The sequence below is a fragment of the Canis lupus genome, chromosome 21 (genome assembly GCF_048164855.1).
Source record: "Canis lupus baileyi chromosome 21, mCanLup2.hap1, whole genome shotgun sequence".
NCBI classification, from domain to species: Eukaryota; Metazoa; Chordata; class Mammalia; order Carnivora; family Canidae; genus Canis; species Canis lupus.
In genome coordinates, this window is record NC_132858.1 from 9,443,835 (window position 1) to 9,458,739 (window position 14,905).

The 14,905-nt window shown below is 56.7% G+C and overlaps 1 protein-coding gene across 3 annotated transcripts in view; it reads right to left on the minus strand.

Moving 5' to 3' along the window:
• The window catches only part of KCNQ1 (potassium voltage-gated channel subfamily Q member 1), a 323,097-nt gene that overhangs the window by 26,325 nt on the left and 281,867 nt on the right, over positions 1-14,905 (minus strand). For 2 of the 3 annotated variants that reach the window (XM_072790381.1, XM_072790383.1), the window contains one exon: positions 6,397-6,513. The exons of the other annotated variant lie outside the window; for it this stretch is intronic. In XM_072790381.1, the coding sequence (XP_072646482.1) occupies positions 6,397-6,513 (117 nt within the window). The remainder of the gene's footprint in view (positions 1-6,396; positions 6,514-14,905) is intronic. 3 annotated transcript variants of the gene reach the window in all.

Here is a 14,905-nt window from a genome sequence, read left to right on the forward strand (position 1 = left end):
AACTCCTGGGTGGAGGGATGATTTGAGATAGGGTGGTCAGGGGCCACCTTAAAGCTCCAAAAGCAACCACGAACAGGCTAGAATTATAAGGGCAGGGGATGCTGTTGGTGACCATGGGGGTAGAGGGCAGCATGATTCCTGCCTCCACAGGGCTATTCCACAGGCCACTCCTTCTTGGCATCTCCTGGGCTCTCTTCCTGTCCTCTTTTTCTCTGGCCCAGGTCTGATGACCTCTCATCCCATCTGAGTCAATCTGGCCAGCCCCTGTGGGTCCCCTGACCCCTGCCTCCAGAGCAGTGATTCAGAACACACAATAGCCTCTCCTAAAACCTTTCAAGAGCTTCTGTTGGGGCTAGCATGAAGACCCAAGGTGCAGGATTCTCACTGTGTGCCCCCAGACTTATCCCACCAGGTTCTTGGTCCCCTTTCTATCCTCACACCTGCCCTGGGTGAGGCCTTGCTGAGAGGCAGAGGCAGCAGCAGAGTTCAACACTCACGTTGTAACTGCCTTCCAAGCTACAGGGTCTCTCCCTGAGATAAGGAGTCACCAAACACCCAGGGAGCCTGACCCTCCCTGTGGGACAAGAGCCATGCTGCAGGCGGTGACCTCACACCAGAGGAGGCTAAGCCAAATTGGCCTTTAGATTAGATTTGATGTTCTCAGAGAGGCTAAACGGCTGGGTGTCCACAAACAGAAGGGAATTGAAGACCCTGTCAGCAGACGTGGCCATAGAGCAGGGTGTGAGCAGTGAGTGGAGGGAGAGGTTGAGGGCTCCAGAGGCAGAGGTTCCAGAGACAGACAGGGAGACCCAGCGAGGAACAGAGCTCCTTGCACGGATCTGTGGGAAGGCACATATGTGCCTGGAGTGCAGGGCAGGAAAGATCAAACAAAACCAACACGTTGTCAAGAGATCCGCAATGTTGTTGGCAACTACGGCACTGTCGTCAGAAGCTGACATACCACAGCGGGAAAAACAAACAAACAAAATAAGGATGTGGAGGAACCCAACTCCTCCACTGGCAAGTTCAAGTCAATCAGCAGAACGGCCCAGGTTGCCTCTACATGTGCACAGAAAGATCATGGAAACAACCCCCTTAGGCCCCAAGGGAAAAGTCCACGCATTTCAAAAAGTTCATACCTTGGAGTAAAATAGGAAATTAATACCAGCTAAGGAGTGACAAAACTGACACACAAGGAGCTTTACAAGATCATGTAGTTCCAAACGATGCTTTGGATATAAAATAGCAATTAAATCCATCTAGAAAGACCCACGACAAGAATGATAGAAGCACGTGGGATGCTGCCAAGAGGGTATTCAGAGGAAGATTGATAGCCATTCTAGAAAATCAGAAAATGAAGCTTCAACTCAAGAAGGTGGAGGAAGAACAGCAAGATAACTGCCGAGAAAGAACTAGAGAGAGAGGATAAAGGAAGATACGAGCAGAACAGGAAAGTGTTTATGAAGGCAGAATTGGTCAGTAAAACCAAAGGAGGGTTGTTTGGGAGCCAATGACATGCAAAAGCTTGAAGCAGGAGACAAAGAATTTGGATTGGAAGAGGAGGAACAGCCATAGGTGCAGAGTGAGTGGAATACGTCATGTCCTACAAAACCAAAAACTTGACGGGATGAATCGCTTTTTAAGGAAAAATTACCCTAAGCAGCCAACGAAGGAGGAAATCCCGATAAACTGAAGCCCCCAGATGAGGTGAAATAATAGTCACTTATTCTCCTCCAGATGGGCTCAAGTCTAGTTTTTTGGGGGCGATTCTACCATATTTCCATGAAGTAGAAACATGGATCTCACACAAAGTGTTCCGGCGCACAGGAAAGATGGGGCATCGCCTAATGTATGAGAGAAAACCAGGTGCCAACCAGGTGCCAGGGGCAAAGCCAGCTGCAAACAAGAGTCCCCCACCCCCACCGTGTCCCCTGCATTGTAAGAGAGCAGACTGGATCGGGCAGTTCAGAGGCATCTCTAGAATGCAAGGCCAGCTCGATCCTGGAGGCTGAGCCACGCACTAGCTCACATGGTCTATTTTGGCCGCTAGCTTAGGTGTGTTTTCAACCTGACTTCTCCTGCCACCATGGGCTGATGGGCTCTGGGGTGTGTCCCCCATCCCCAAGCTCCTGGCCTGCCCTCACCATGCCAGCCCTGCCTGTCCTGGCTGTTATTCTGGAGTGTTGTTTGTCTCCAGCCCCTCGCCCCTCCACAACTCAGGGCCAGGCACATGGTGGGCACTCGGGGAGGGGGTCTCTGTGGAACCCATCTGGTGTTTACCTCCACACAGCTTTGTGCAATCTTCCCCACCAACCATGGTTCTTGCGCAAACAGGGTGTGACGCTGGGATGGGAGGGAGGGAGAGATGGGTGCACAGAACACGCAACAGGGGATGGGAGGCAGCCAGTGGTGATGCTGGAAGCCCAGCCTCCCCCTGCAGCGAGCTGAGGTTGATGGGAACAGAGGGGCCCTGGGATCCGGAGGCAGGGCGGTGGTTCAGGTGTTTCAGAGTTGAATGAACCCATGGATATACATTGGCGTTCAGATGACCTCTCAGGGGCAGAGAAACCAGGGCTCTGGCACCAGAAGGTGGGAGTGCTTTGCTGGGAGCCCCCCGCCCCCCAATGCCTTCACCATGTACCTGGGCATCTGCTAGTTCAGTGAGATCCACTCCCTCAAGTGCCCCTGGGCCGTGTACCCCACAGCAGCTGCCCTGCGCGGGTACCTGGCCGGCACTCAGGAAACAGGGGTGGAACCAGGCCGGAAAGAAGCACACTCTCAAAGGAACCAGGGCAGGATGTGGGGCCTCTCTGGGAAAGCCCCATGCCCCTCACTCTGACCCCAGGGCTCTCAAACCTGTTCTTTCCTCTGCCTGGTCTCTGTCACGCTGCCTCCCTCTTGCCTTTCTGGCCTCACCTCCTGAGAGACGCCCCTTGGCCCCCTCCAGTCCTCTGTATCAGAGCCCCCCACATTCCTACTGTTATCCGAAGGTTGTCTTGCCCACTTTTGTTTCCCCGATTCCTGTCTGTCCTCCCCAACAGGCCACAGCCCCTTGGGAGCCAGGACCCCCATGCTCTTGCCCAGCACCAATGCCCGGGGCACAGGGGTGTGCAGGGCCTGCTGATTGAACAAATCTGTGAGGGAGGGAATGAGGCCCAGGAGAGGACAGTCCTGGGTCCTGCTGGGCAGAAGCTCCTTGGGGAGCTCGGGCTGGTCTGTGCAAGGGGACGGAGAGGCCTGACCCTGTCCAGGCTGGAAGGGGGAGCGTAGCGAGGTGGGGGTCCCACAGGGCTAGTGCAGGGGCTGCGTGACTCTGCTGGTGGCTGGACCCCTCATGTCACCTGCCTTCTGAAGTGACAAGTGGTCTGCCCCCCTCCCCCAACACAACTCTGCTGGCTTGGGGACAGCGGGACGGACGCCTGTGGGGGAGGGTGTGGTGGGGGCCCTGGTGGCAGCTGAGAGCAGGGCCTGCAGGCTTGGGGGGACCTGGGGAGGAGGACTTTGGGCAGCTGACACTGGGGACCTGGGGCCTGACAGATGGGCCGTAGGGGCTTGGCAGCTGGACTGGTAACAACTGGAGTCAGAGTGGGCCACCTGGGGCCACGTCACAGTGCCTGAGCTGTGTGTGTGTGTGTGTGTGTGTGTGTGTGTGTGTGTGTGTATGTGGGGGTGGACACGGGGGCCTTGGGCAGGAGAGGGCACAATGGGGGTCCCTCTGGGCCCTTCTGCACAGTGGTGACATCCTGTGGTGGCCCCCAGCATCAAGCCCAGGTGTGACAGGCTTTTCCACCCAAGAAAGTCCTCTGTCTGAGCACTTTTGGGCGGCCCCAGTGTGCACACGCTGCAGGGACTCCTGAATGTGCACATCCCGCTTTGGAGGCCGGGAAAGGCTGGGTGCCATCAGCGTGGGACACAGGGTGGAGAGGGGGTGATTGTGTGTTCAACACCCCTGCAAGGTCCCTGAAAAGATAACAGCTCAGACAGTAACGTGTATCCGCCAGAAAAAGGAAACACAGGTTTCATGGAGAAGTCGCTCGGGAACAGCTGGGTTAAACAAAGTAGGTTCTTCTCCTTGCAGGCCTTCTCAGAGCATTTAACACGCAGATAAGCATGCTTTGTACAAAGCTGGGGGAGCGGAGCACAGTCGGGAAGGGAAAGTGTATCTGGAATGTTCTGGGGATTCTTCTGACCATGAACCCACCACCACAGTCGGAATGCTGAGTGGCACGTCCCAAGGATTCGAGCTTCCTTAAGTGCGATGCTCTGCCTCTGCCCGGGACCCTGTGTGGGGAGGGCTGGCCCCTAGCGTGGCTGTGCCACCTGTCCCCGCCCCCCGAGGCTCCCGCAGGCTTTGTGGAGCTGGGACAGCCCTGAGTTAATGCCCTGGGCGCTGCCCTGTGGCCACGGCCCCCGGCTGAGCCTTGGGAAGGCACCAGAACGGCCACTGGGGAACCTGCTCTTCCCCGGGAGCGGAGGGAGTGTGGGGAGGGCTGGTGGGCTGGGCTTGGGTTTGGGGGAAGGGGCCCCCCCACCGCCGGCTGGGGTCGGCTCCGCTCTGGGGCCGCTGGAGTCTGTACAGGGCTGGGGGCGCCGACACGGCCTTGGTCTTGGGGTATGACGGGGGTTCAAGGTAGCGCTCAGAAACTGGCTGAAGCCACGGAAAGAGCCGTCGTGGGTTCTGTCCAATGTAGTTAAAAACATCTGACTGTGACCACAGAAATGCTGGCATCCGGGGCTGCTGCAAAAACATCTTCATGTGAAATGCAAACGCGCCGCTGCCTGAGGAGCTCGCGTTAACCCTTGGAAGGGAGTGTGCTCGGGTGGAGCCCTGGCCTGGCCTCTGCAGGGATGAGGCCTGGGCCCCCGCAGGGGTGAGGCCTGGGCGCCGTGCCCCCCACCCCTGGGGTAGGCACAGCGCATGCAGAATGTCACTGGACTCCACTGCCCCCAGAGGGCCCCGCGCGGCCTCGGTCCTCCATACGCTCACAGCATAGGGATATCTAGGTTTTGGGGGCGACTTCCAGAGGCAGAGGGGCAGCCCCTCCCGGGGCTCAGGCCGTGACTCAGACTCATGTGCACTCACCCAAGGGACCCTGAGTCGGCCACACTGAGTCAGGTGCTGTGCGTGGTACAAGGAGGCAGAGTAAGGCCTGCGGCACTCGGGTGGTGTTCCGGGGTCGGGGAGAGAGACGTGAGAACCAAGGCAGTAAAATACCTAGAATGTTAGACGGTACCTGGGGGTTTTGGGGGGCCTTGGAGAGCTGGGCACGCCTGATGGATGAGCAGGGCGTACATGGGAGGTGTCAGCCGAGGGCGGAGGGCACCAGCAGGAGTGGGCAGCCACAGCCCAGGAGCCACGGCCCCGCGGCCACCGCTGGGGGAGGCATCCCTTCACAGCACGCTCTCAGCATGATCCTACCATGGCCAGCTCGCCTGTCCACCTCCGGGACCGCCGGGCGAGCTCAGCCTTCCAGCACCGCTCCCAGTGCTACCGCGCATGGTGCAGAGGTCTGTCCGACACCTGGGCCTGGCGCCCTGGGAGTGAGTCTCTGAGGGGTGGTGGCGGGGCCAAAGGGCAAGCACAGCCTCCATCTGACGGCCCTAGAAAGTCTCCCCAGACGGGCAGGACAGCCCTGTGTCCTCCCATCATCACCAGCACTGAGCACTACTCTTCTTTTTAATTTTTGCCAGTCTGCCCTCTATGGCCAGCTCCCAGACCTCAGTCTGTGGGCTCTTGGCCCACGCTGTGTCTTCGTGGCAGTGGGACTTTCTTATGCCCTGTGTGATTGCACCGTGTCCTGTAGGCCGTGTCTGTTCACCCTCTTACCACCACACACGGCACAGAGGGTGCCCCCCAAAAGGGAAGGTCTGGTCTTATTCCCTGAAACAGGACACGCTGGGAGGGGATGTGCTGATGGGCCTCAGGCCTCTAGCTGTGGTCCGTTTCCTCAGGGGCTTATTGCTCTCTCCAGGCCAGGCCACCAGCTGCCCACATTCATCTTGTGCAGGCGACCCTCACTCAGGCCTGTGTGCACACTCTGGCCCCCCAGTGCCAGGGGCCGCCTGCCAGGGAATGTGTCCAGCTGGTCCAGCCCCCAGGCCCGCCCCCCCGCCCCCAACAGGTGCGGGTGACTCAGCACAGGCAGCTGTTGGATGCAGCCTGGAGACCCCTGAGCAGCCTGCCTGGGCTGAGGGTGGGGCCTCAGAGTTCCGAGGGAGTCTGGCGGGAAGGGGTGGGCATAGCTCAGGCCAAGGCCTCTGCTGCTCTTTCTCTTTGCCCACCCTTGCCTAGTAAGGCCTCCAACACCTCCTGCTCTTCTGCTTGTACAGGAGGAGGGGGTTCTCCAGGGAGGGGCCTGGGTCTGTCTCGGCCTGGGACAGGGATGGTGACAGTACCGTGTGTCTGTCCTGGCAGGCCAGGGTGTCTTGGGTGCCCTGTCTTTCTTGCGGTTGGCTGCTGCCACAGGATACTCTGTCCCCACTCCAGAAGGCTCTGGTAGCGGCATCGGGTATCTGGGTGTACAGAGAGGGAGGGATCTCAAGACCTTTGACTCTGGGCCAGGAGAGCCCCAACGTGTCCCTTTAAAACCTAGTGATGCCCACAGAGCATCAGGGTCCTGAGTTTCCCTGCATGGGTGTGTACGAGACAGGGCTGCAGGCGGGACACACACTTTCTCAGCAGCCCCCCGGCCAGCCCTGGAGGCAGGGGGTCAGGCAGGCCAGGAAGCAGAGGAGGAGCACCTTCACATAAGCAAAGAAGAGTCCCAGAGGGAAATGGCTCAATACTTAGGTCTTGGCAGTATGACAGAGCTGTTTGCTCTGAGGCAAATGGAACAGGGAGGGGAGCTGGCCTTGAGGGCTTGGGGCCCACGCATTCCTTCTCCCAGGAATCCTTGCTTGAGCTCCTTCATCTACTCCACCGAGTTTGCTTGTTTGCTCACTCTCTACCTCCCTTCCATCTGTCCGTCATTCCATCCATCCCTCCACCATTCCATCACCCATCTGTCCATCTATCCATCCATTCATCCATCATTCCATCTATTCATCACCCATCTGTCCACCCATCCATCCATTCCTCCACCATTCCATTCCATCCATCTGTCCACTCATCTGTCCATCCATTATTCCATCCATCCACCCACCCATCTCTCCATCTATCCATCCATCCACCATTCCAACCATCTGTTCACTCATCTGTCCATCCATCTCTCCACCCTTCCATCCACCATCCCATCCTTCTGTCCATCTATCCATCCACCCATCCATCCACTCACCTACCATTCATCCATCCATCCATCTATCCACTCATCTGTCCGTCCATCCATCCATCCATCCATCCATCCATCCATCCATCCACCATCCCTCCATCTGTCCATCTATCCATTCACCCATCCATCAGCTCACCTACCATCCATCCATCCATCTATCCATCCGTCCATCTTTCCACAATTCCATTCCATCCATCTGTCCATCCACCATCTTCCCTCCCTCCTTCCTTTTCTTCCTTGTTTCCCTTCCTTTTCTTTCTCTCCATCCATGCTGCCCTCCCTCCACCTACCCACCCTCCCACTGCCCACCCACAGCACTCACCCTGCCCCGCCCTTGCCCCAGGCCTGTGTGCCTGCTTTCATTCCTTCTACAAGCAGTTAGCAGCTGCCTCCTGTGTATCTTGCAGCAATGACAAGAAGATCAAAAGGCCTTGATGACGCAGCCGCTGGCCTCTGGAGTGACAGCCTGCCACTAACTAAAAATAGACCAGGATCAAGATGCTGGCCTTCTCTCTAGTCCTCCTCTGTCTCTTGAGTCCCTGCCCCTCTCGACAGGGGACACATTCCCTGGGGCCGAATGGGCCTAGATCAAAGGAGGTCATGGGGACAGGCATGGGGGTGTCAGGGCTTGGTGGCCAGGTGTGGGGTTGAGGAAGGGGGTTACTCTCAGGGCCTTGGCTGACATCATGGATGGGGCCATCTGCTGAGAAGGCAAGCACCCAAGGAAGGCAGGCTTGGGGGAGGAAGAGGAGGCACCTGATCCTGGCCCCAGTGAGTGTGAGGAGCCAGGTTCCCCAGGAGCCCCAGTGAGGGACACACAGGTGTGGGCTGGGCCAGCATTGGGCTCCTAGGATCATGTGGCCTTGAAATGGCCCCTGGGTGTTTATGGGGTTGTCAGAACCCCCACCGAACTGCCCTGGGCACGTGGGAGCGGGTGGGGACAGATGCTGTCCACTCCCGCCCACCCCGTTGACACATGCCAAGAGGGAGCTGGTTGGTGGTGGGAGGCTCAGCTTGACCTTTGTTCATGGTTAATTCATTCAGACAGCAAGGCCACCACAGAGTTTGCTAGGCGCTTACTACACACCAGGCTCTGGTCCAGGCACAGGGCTTTCGTAGGGACAATCCTACACTAGTCCTGACACGGGGCAGCTTCCCTCTCCATGAGGGAGCCAGTCACCCCTGCCAGCTTTAGGGTCGGATGGGGATGAGGGACTGGGGGCACTGGAGGCATGTCAGCCAGGGCTCTGGAGGCATAGACCCGAAGGCAGTGAGGGGACCAGCATGTCAGGTCAGGGAGGAGCAGGAGCAAGCGGTGGCTCCAGGTATGGCCACATGGCTGGTCGGCCACGGCACAGCTCCGGGTTATGCTTCGCGTGGGCCCAGAGGCCTTGAGGAGGGACCCCCAGGAGGCCAGGGGTGGCAAATGGGAGCTTCAGGCAGGTAAGGCTAGAGGGACTCATGAAGCTGGGGACCCACGGGCTGTGGAAAGGCGCCGGGAGTGCATTCCAGGGAGAAGGGGCTTTAAGCTGGGAGTGCGTGGTCTGGTTTATGTTTGAGACGTCCCTGTGGCCACTGCGTGGAGACAGGAATGCAGGGGCCGAGGGAAGCCGGGCGCCCCTGGGGATGGGCTGGCCCTCATCTTTGGGAAGGAGCACTACGTACATACATGCTGTGCCCGTCTGACGGAAATGCCCTTCCGCCCTGGCAGAGGCTGCAGAGGAAGGAGGCTGTGTTTCCAATCCACCTCCCCAGTACTTGTGACCCATGCCCCTGGGGCGCGTGGCTTCCTTCCTTCCACACCACCATGTTCTCAGCTATAAGTGACCTTGGTAACGCCACCCACAGGGCTCTGGTGAACCTCACTGACTGCCTGGCCCACTTCTTCCAGGCAGCCCTCCCTGGATGCCCACGCCTCAAGCGGTTTCCTCTTCCTTGGAGTCTCTGCCCTTTGGACCTTCCTGGGACACAGGATGCACTACAGTCCCTCCCCTGTGTGGACAGCTGGCCCAACAGACAAGGAGCTCCCTGTGGGGGGCACTAGTGTGGCTTCCAGCAGAGTCAGGAGCCTGATGCCCCTGGGCTGCTGCACATGATGTCAACAGTGGCAAGTCTATCACTGTGGCTCAGGACACAGCCCCTAGCACCCTGGCCTCTGCAGTCAAGGACTCAGGACCCCTGTGGGTGTGGGGGTCCTAGCTCCAACAGGCCAGACCTCGTGAGCAAGCAGGGCCTGTTTTTGCTGATACGACGGTCCCATAAGTCCCACCGTGGCAGCCAGCCAGGCAGGCAGCAAGGAGCTGGGGCCTGGTCCTGCTGTCAGGGTGGGGCTGGGAACAGAACCCTCCTCCCTGTCCCAGATCAACAGGAGGAGGAGGGGGAGGAGGAGGGAAGGGAGGAGGGGGAAGGAAGGGAGGAGGGGGAAGGAAGGGAGGAGGGGGAAGGGAGGGAGGTGGAAGGAAGGAAGGGAGGGGGAGGAAGGAAAGGAGGATGAAGGAGGGAGGAGGGGGAAGGAGGGAGGGAAGAAGGAGGGAGGTGGAAGGAAGGGAGGGAGGGAGGAAGGAAGGAGGGAGGGAGAAGGAAGGAAGAGGAGAGGGAGGGAGGGAGGGAGAGGGGGGAGGAGGAGGAGGAAGGCAGCCTGTCCACACTGACTTGGTGTGTGTGCGTGCATGTGTAGGCCTGGGCCACAGCTCACACTCCAGCAGCCTGTAGTCCCTTCTGCTTTAGTCCGGGGTGGTGGGGTCCTACACCAGAGGCAGGGGTGAGGCTCGGAGGGGTTAGGAGACCCTCCAGGGTAGGGGTGTTTAAGCAACAATAGGACGCACGACTAAAAGTTGGGATTTTCAATAAACCATGAATTTCCTCTAGTATAAAACATTGTAGAAAATATTTGGGATATACTTATACAAAAAGTCCTTGTTCACCTTAGCCATCCTGTGTTCTTTTTCTCTTTCGCTAAAACCAGGGACCTGGAGGCCCTGCCACTTGGGGGTGACTTCCAGACCCGGGGCCCCCAGCTCTCCCTGGGCTATGAGGCCTGTTTGTGGGGTACGGCCCAATCCCCCCGCTGCTGGCACTTGCCTGGCTGGCTCCCCTGCCAGAGCAGCCCTCAGGTCGGCAGCTCCTGGGCCAGCCCACACCCCACTTCCCTCAGCCACGCTCAGGTCCTGTGGAGCCCACGGGGTCAGAAAGTCTTAGCCCCTCGGTCCCCATGGTTGGCCGGCCCAGGTGGGCAGGCAGGTCCCAGGGAGGAATTCTCACTGCAACCCCCCACTCCCTTGCCCACCAGGAACATTTCCTCGGCTTCCCATCCTGGAAATCATGCACAACCTGGCACCAGGGACTCTGAGTCCCCGGGGAGGGGCAGAGTGGGCACCTCTGCTATCGTGAGAACATGTCCCGAACTTCCCACTGCCCACAGGGATGACGCCCTGATCCATGGCATGTTTGCACTGCCCAGCAGGCCCCTGGCACCCCAGCAGGCGCCTGAGGAAAAGCCCATAGTTGTTACCCAGCGTAACTGACTACTGCCTCCGGCTCGGCCCCCAGTGTGTGCTCACTCAACCCCCAGTGCGGGGCACCCTCTCCTCTCCCAATTATGTTAAAAATAAGACTATATTCTCAGTAATGCGACTTGTCCCCACTGCAGAACTGTGGGATGCTGGTGCTGACAGGGCTCTGAGCACCTGCTGCCCGTCTTGTGGGGCAGGGCCTCCATTTGTGTGGAGAGAGGCCCCCCTGCACCCACCATCCTGCTCTGTCTGCTGAGCTGGAGGGAGGAGGCGGCCACGTGATGGCAGGAAGCCCTGTCCTGGGATGCAGGGCTCCGGGGCTGGCTCGTCCACCATGATGCGGGAGGCTGGCAGTCACACTAAGGCCCATGGGGGGGAGGGCACACAAGTTGCCCCTTCTGGTCCTAAAAGTGGCCCCGTGGGCCCAGTTAGCAGAAGGGGAAACTGAGACTCAGGAGGTCTAACAACCGTGTGGTCCCACAGACAATGATGGTGGAGGTGGCCACTTAAACTCTCATGTGACGGGTCACGTTCCACCATGTGATGGCCACCATGCCCACCACCATCTGCTCTCCTCCGGATGGTGGTCTGCCAACACCCTCCAGCACTGCCCTTGCCGAGAACACCCCAAGCACAGGAGCAGGATGAGCACCCAGCGGGCACTCAGCCATCCCTTTGCTCAGCACTTCTGCCCTCCTTGTCCCTGGTTCCTACCTAGCAGCACCAGAGGCCGTGAACCTTAGCAGGATGCTGGGACCCACAGGCATGACCTCATGCTCCCCCTTCCAGGCCTTATGAAATGTGTAGCTATAGCTTAATTAACCGGCACACAGGTTCAGGAGGACATTCTGGCTATGTGCACAGAGCAGTGACAGTGCCAAGGAGCTGAGCTTGGGGGACACAGAGAGGACCCAGAGGATTCTGGACCATGAGAGGGTCTCAGGCTCAGGGACTCCAATGGGATGGAATGTCAGAAGTCTGGGCTATGCTATGGACAGTGATCCAGGGCAGCAGGAGGACAGCACAGTGGCTTCGTGAGGGAGGACTCCATGCTGGGCCTGTAGGAGGGTGGCAGGGTGTGACAACATGGTACAACCAAAGTGTGCAGGAAGGGAGTGGAGATGTGCTGGGGACCATGCCATCCTGGTGACCTGGGGACAGTGACAGTGCTGAGGCCAGCCAGCTGAATGCCACACCAAGAAATTGCCCGTGACAGCACCAAGGGGGTAGTCGGCATGAGGGGGCGCGAGGTTCTCATCCTGTCCTCCTGCCACACCAAGTGTCTTCCCATTGGACTTCCAGCCGCCAGCCCTGTCTCTAGGCAAAGCTCTTGGAAGCAGTGCCCTGCGTCAGCACTGCGACATATGGGGTCCCTCAGTGCGCAGCTGACACCCCACCCAATCACAGTCAGCACAACCTAAATGCCAACAAGCCTACCCGTGCTCTGATCCCGAGTAAACATTTGAAAATACTTGGAACATGAAAGAGAGGCCAGGCTGATCAAACAGAAACAGAGGATCAGGAAGTGACGCGATTCCAAGATATGAAAATGTATCTGGAATTCCCAGAAAGATTCCAGGAACTGTTACACCCACCAGGCAAGGGCAGGACCCCACCACAAATGTGACAGAACAAGAAGACAGGACACCGAAGACAGGTTTGGTAATAGGATTTCATTACGAGGGTAAAGTCGGGGATATAATCCTACAAATAGAAGAGAGAGAAAAGAGACATGGAAGTTTCCTGTAAAATGTCTTCCATCTGATCAAAAGGAATTTGAAGGAGACAAGGGACATGATGTCATGAAGGACATGATCAGAAACAAGAAAGAGAACTTTTCTGGAGCTCAAGGAGTTAAGTTCCTGAAGACTCCCCCCACCAAATACTCAGCACCCTCAATGAACAAAGTTGGCCACAAAGGAACCTCAGGGGGAAATGCAGACCCTCCAAGGCTAGAATGTAGATATGGGAAAATTCCAGGGAACAGAAAAAGGGAAGAACATTGAAGAAAGTTTGAAGCTGAGGCAGGCATGAGAGGTCTCCACAGGAGGTCTGGAGGCCAGGAGGCTTCAGGACAGGTCTGCAGGATTCTGAAGGAACACCTGTGATTCTATACCCAGTTAAACTATCAACAGGCACAATGATTGAACAAAGGTGAATCTAGATCTTCTGAGGACTCAGAACGCTTACCATCCATGCCACGTACCTCTTACTAGGAAGGCGTTTGAAGTTTTTCCAGAAAGCAGAGGAAACAAACAGTAAAGAAGATGTGAGGTCCAGGAATAGTAAGTTGAGCCTAGGACAATCATAAAGGCAAGTTCTAGAATGATGCTAGGCAGGAGGCCTCAAGGGGGGAAAAAATCCAGATTGGAGCAGGGAAGAAGGAGCGCTCCAGAGGTAATGTGGCCAGGACACAGGTGGTTTGAGAGACAGGGCACCCGCCCGGATAGAGGGCCAAAGGAGGGAGACAGTGCAAGCAGGAGGAGGACCCTCCAGACTTGGTCACCTGAGGAAGAAATTCACCTAACCAGGAGAGCAATCAAAACTGAAATGAAGGGATCTCTGGGTGGCGCAGCGGTTTAGCGCCTGCCTTTGGCCCAGGGCACGATCCTGGAGACCCGGGATCGAATCCCATGTTGGGCTTCCGGTGCATGGAGCCTGCTTCTCCCTCTGCCTATGTCTCTGCCTCTCTCTCTCTCTCTCTCTCTCTGTGACTATCATATATTAAAAAAACAAAAACTGAAATGAAGAACTGAGGAGTGGGCAGAGAGGTGAGCCCCAACTTCACCTTCATGCAGAACCAAGATAAACCCACAGAGGCAGGGAGGGCCTCTGAACCGCATGCACGTGCTAGAGGTCTGACCAATGTCAGGACCACAACACGGACGTGACTGACTCATCCTGGGAGGCAGAAAGGGGGTGGGTGGGTGGGATTGCAGCCACTCAATACCACACGGAGTTGAAAGAAGACCACGAAAACCCACAATGACTCCAACTTCCCACATTTTGTGATGTTTTTTTTCCCCCCTTGAACCTGAAAGTGATGTTTAGAAATGAACTTCTTTGGTGAAGAAATGCTTATCTAAATTCAGCATTTTTTTGGTTTCCCTTTTTTTATTTTGTTAAGAAGAACAGATAAATCAAAAGTAGCACTACCATATTCATAATTATTTCTGATGGTGTGTCTATTTGCCCATCCATCCATCCATCCACCCACCGATCCACTCATCTCCTCCATCCATCTACCCATTCATTCTGCCATCCATCCATCCACTCATCCCTCCATTCATCTACCCATTCATCCCTCCATTCATCCACTCATCCAACTATGTATACGTGCACACAGCCATCCATTCCCCCATCCTACAACCACATGCCCACTTATCTATTCATTTAACCCCCCATCATTTTTTCCATGCAACACGCAGTTCAATGTCTAGAACGTTGCTCCTCTCACATTCAAGATGGATATTTCTGGGATAATAAGAGATATCCTTAGGGACAGAAGGGAAGCCCTGGAAGTTTTCACTTTCATTTTCTAACCTTTCTGTACTATTTGAATTTTCTAGAAATTCAAGTAGAACTAAAACATCTATCCAAACACTTTCATTGAATAAAATTAATGATAGTCATCTATGGAGAAATTAGGGTCTTCTTTTTGTTTTCCCTTTTGGACAGCTCTGCATGGAAGCCTATTAATAGCAACCCTGAGAGCTATTTTCAGATGCCCCTCCCTCAGAGGTCTCCCTGGCCCTCCGGCCCCCCTCCGTCACAGTGCTGCACGGTCATTACCCGGGTCTGTAATCTCATGGTTTATTTCTGATCAGGGGCAGCCCCATAATTCCGGGAACGCCGTCTTGTCCCTGTGGCACCTTGAGCACATGCTCACGGAGATGTGGTACGGGGGGCTGGGGGGGGCACTGGGTCAGCCTGGATGCATTCACTTTGAGCTGCAGCCCACCAGGCTCTCGATGCCCCAAGCAGATGGCATCAAACCCCTGTCTGGCGCTTGGCAGTGGGCGGGGAAGACAAACCCACAACAGTGCCCACAGTGGTGCCCACAAGATGGGGCGGGAATCAAGAGCTTCCACCTTGCCACGTGCCGGGCGCCAGGCCAGGTGCTCC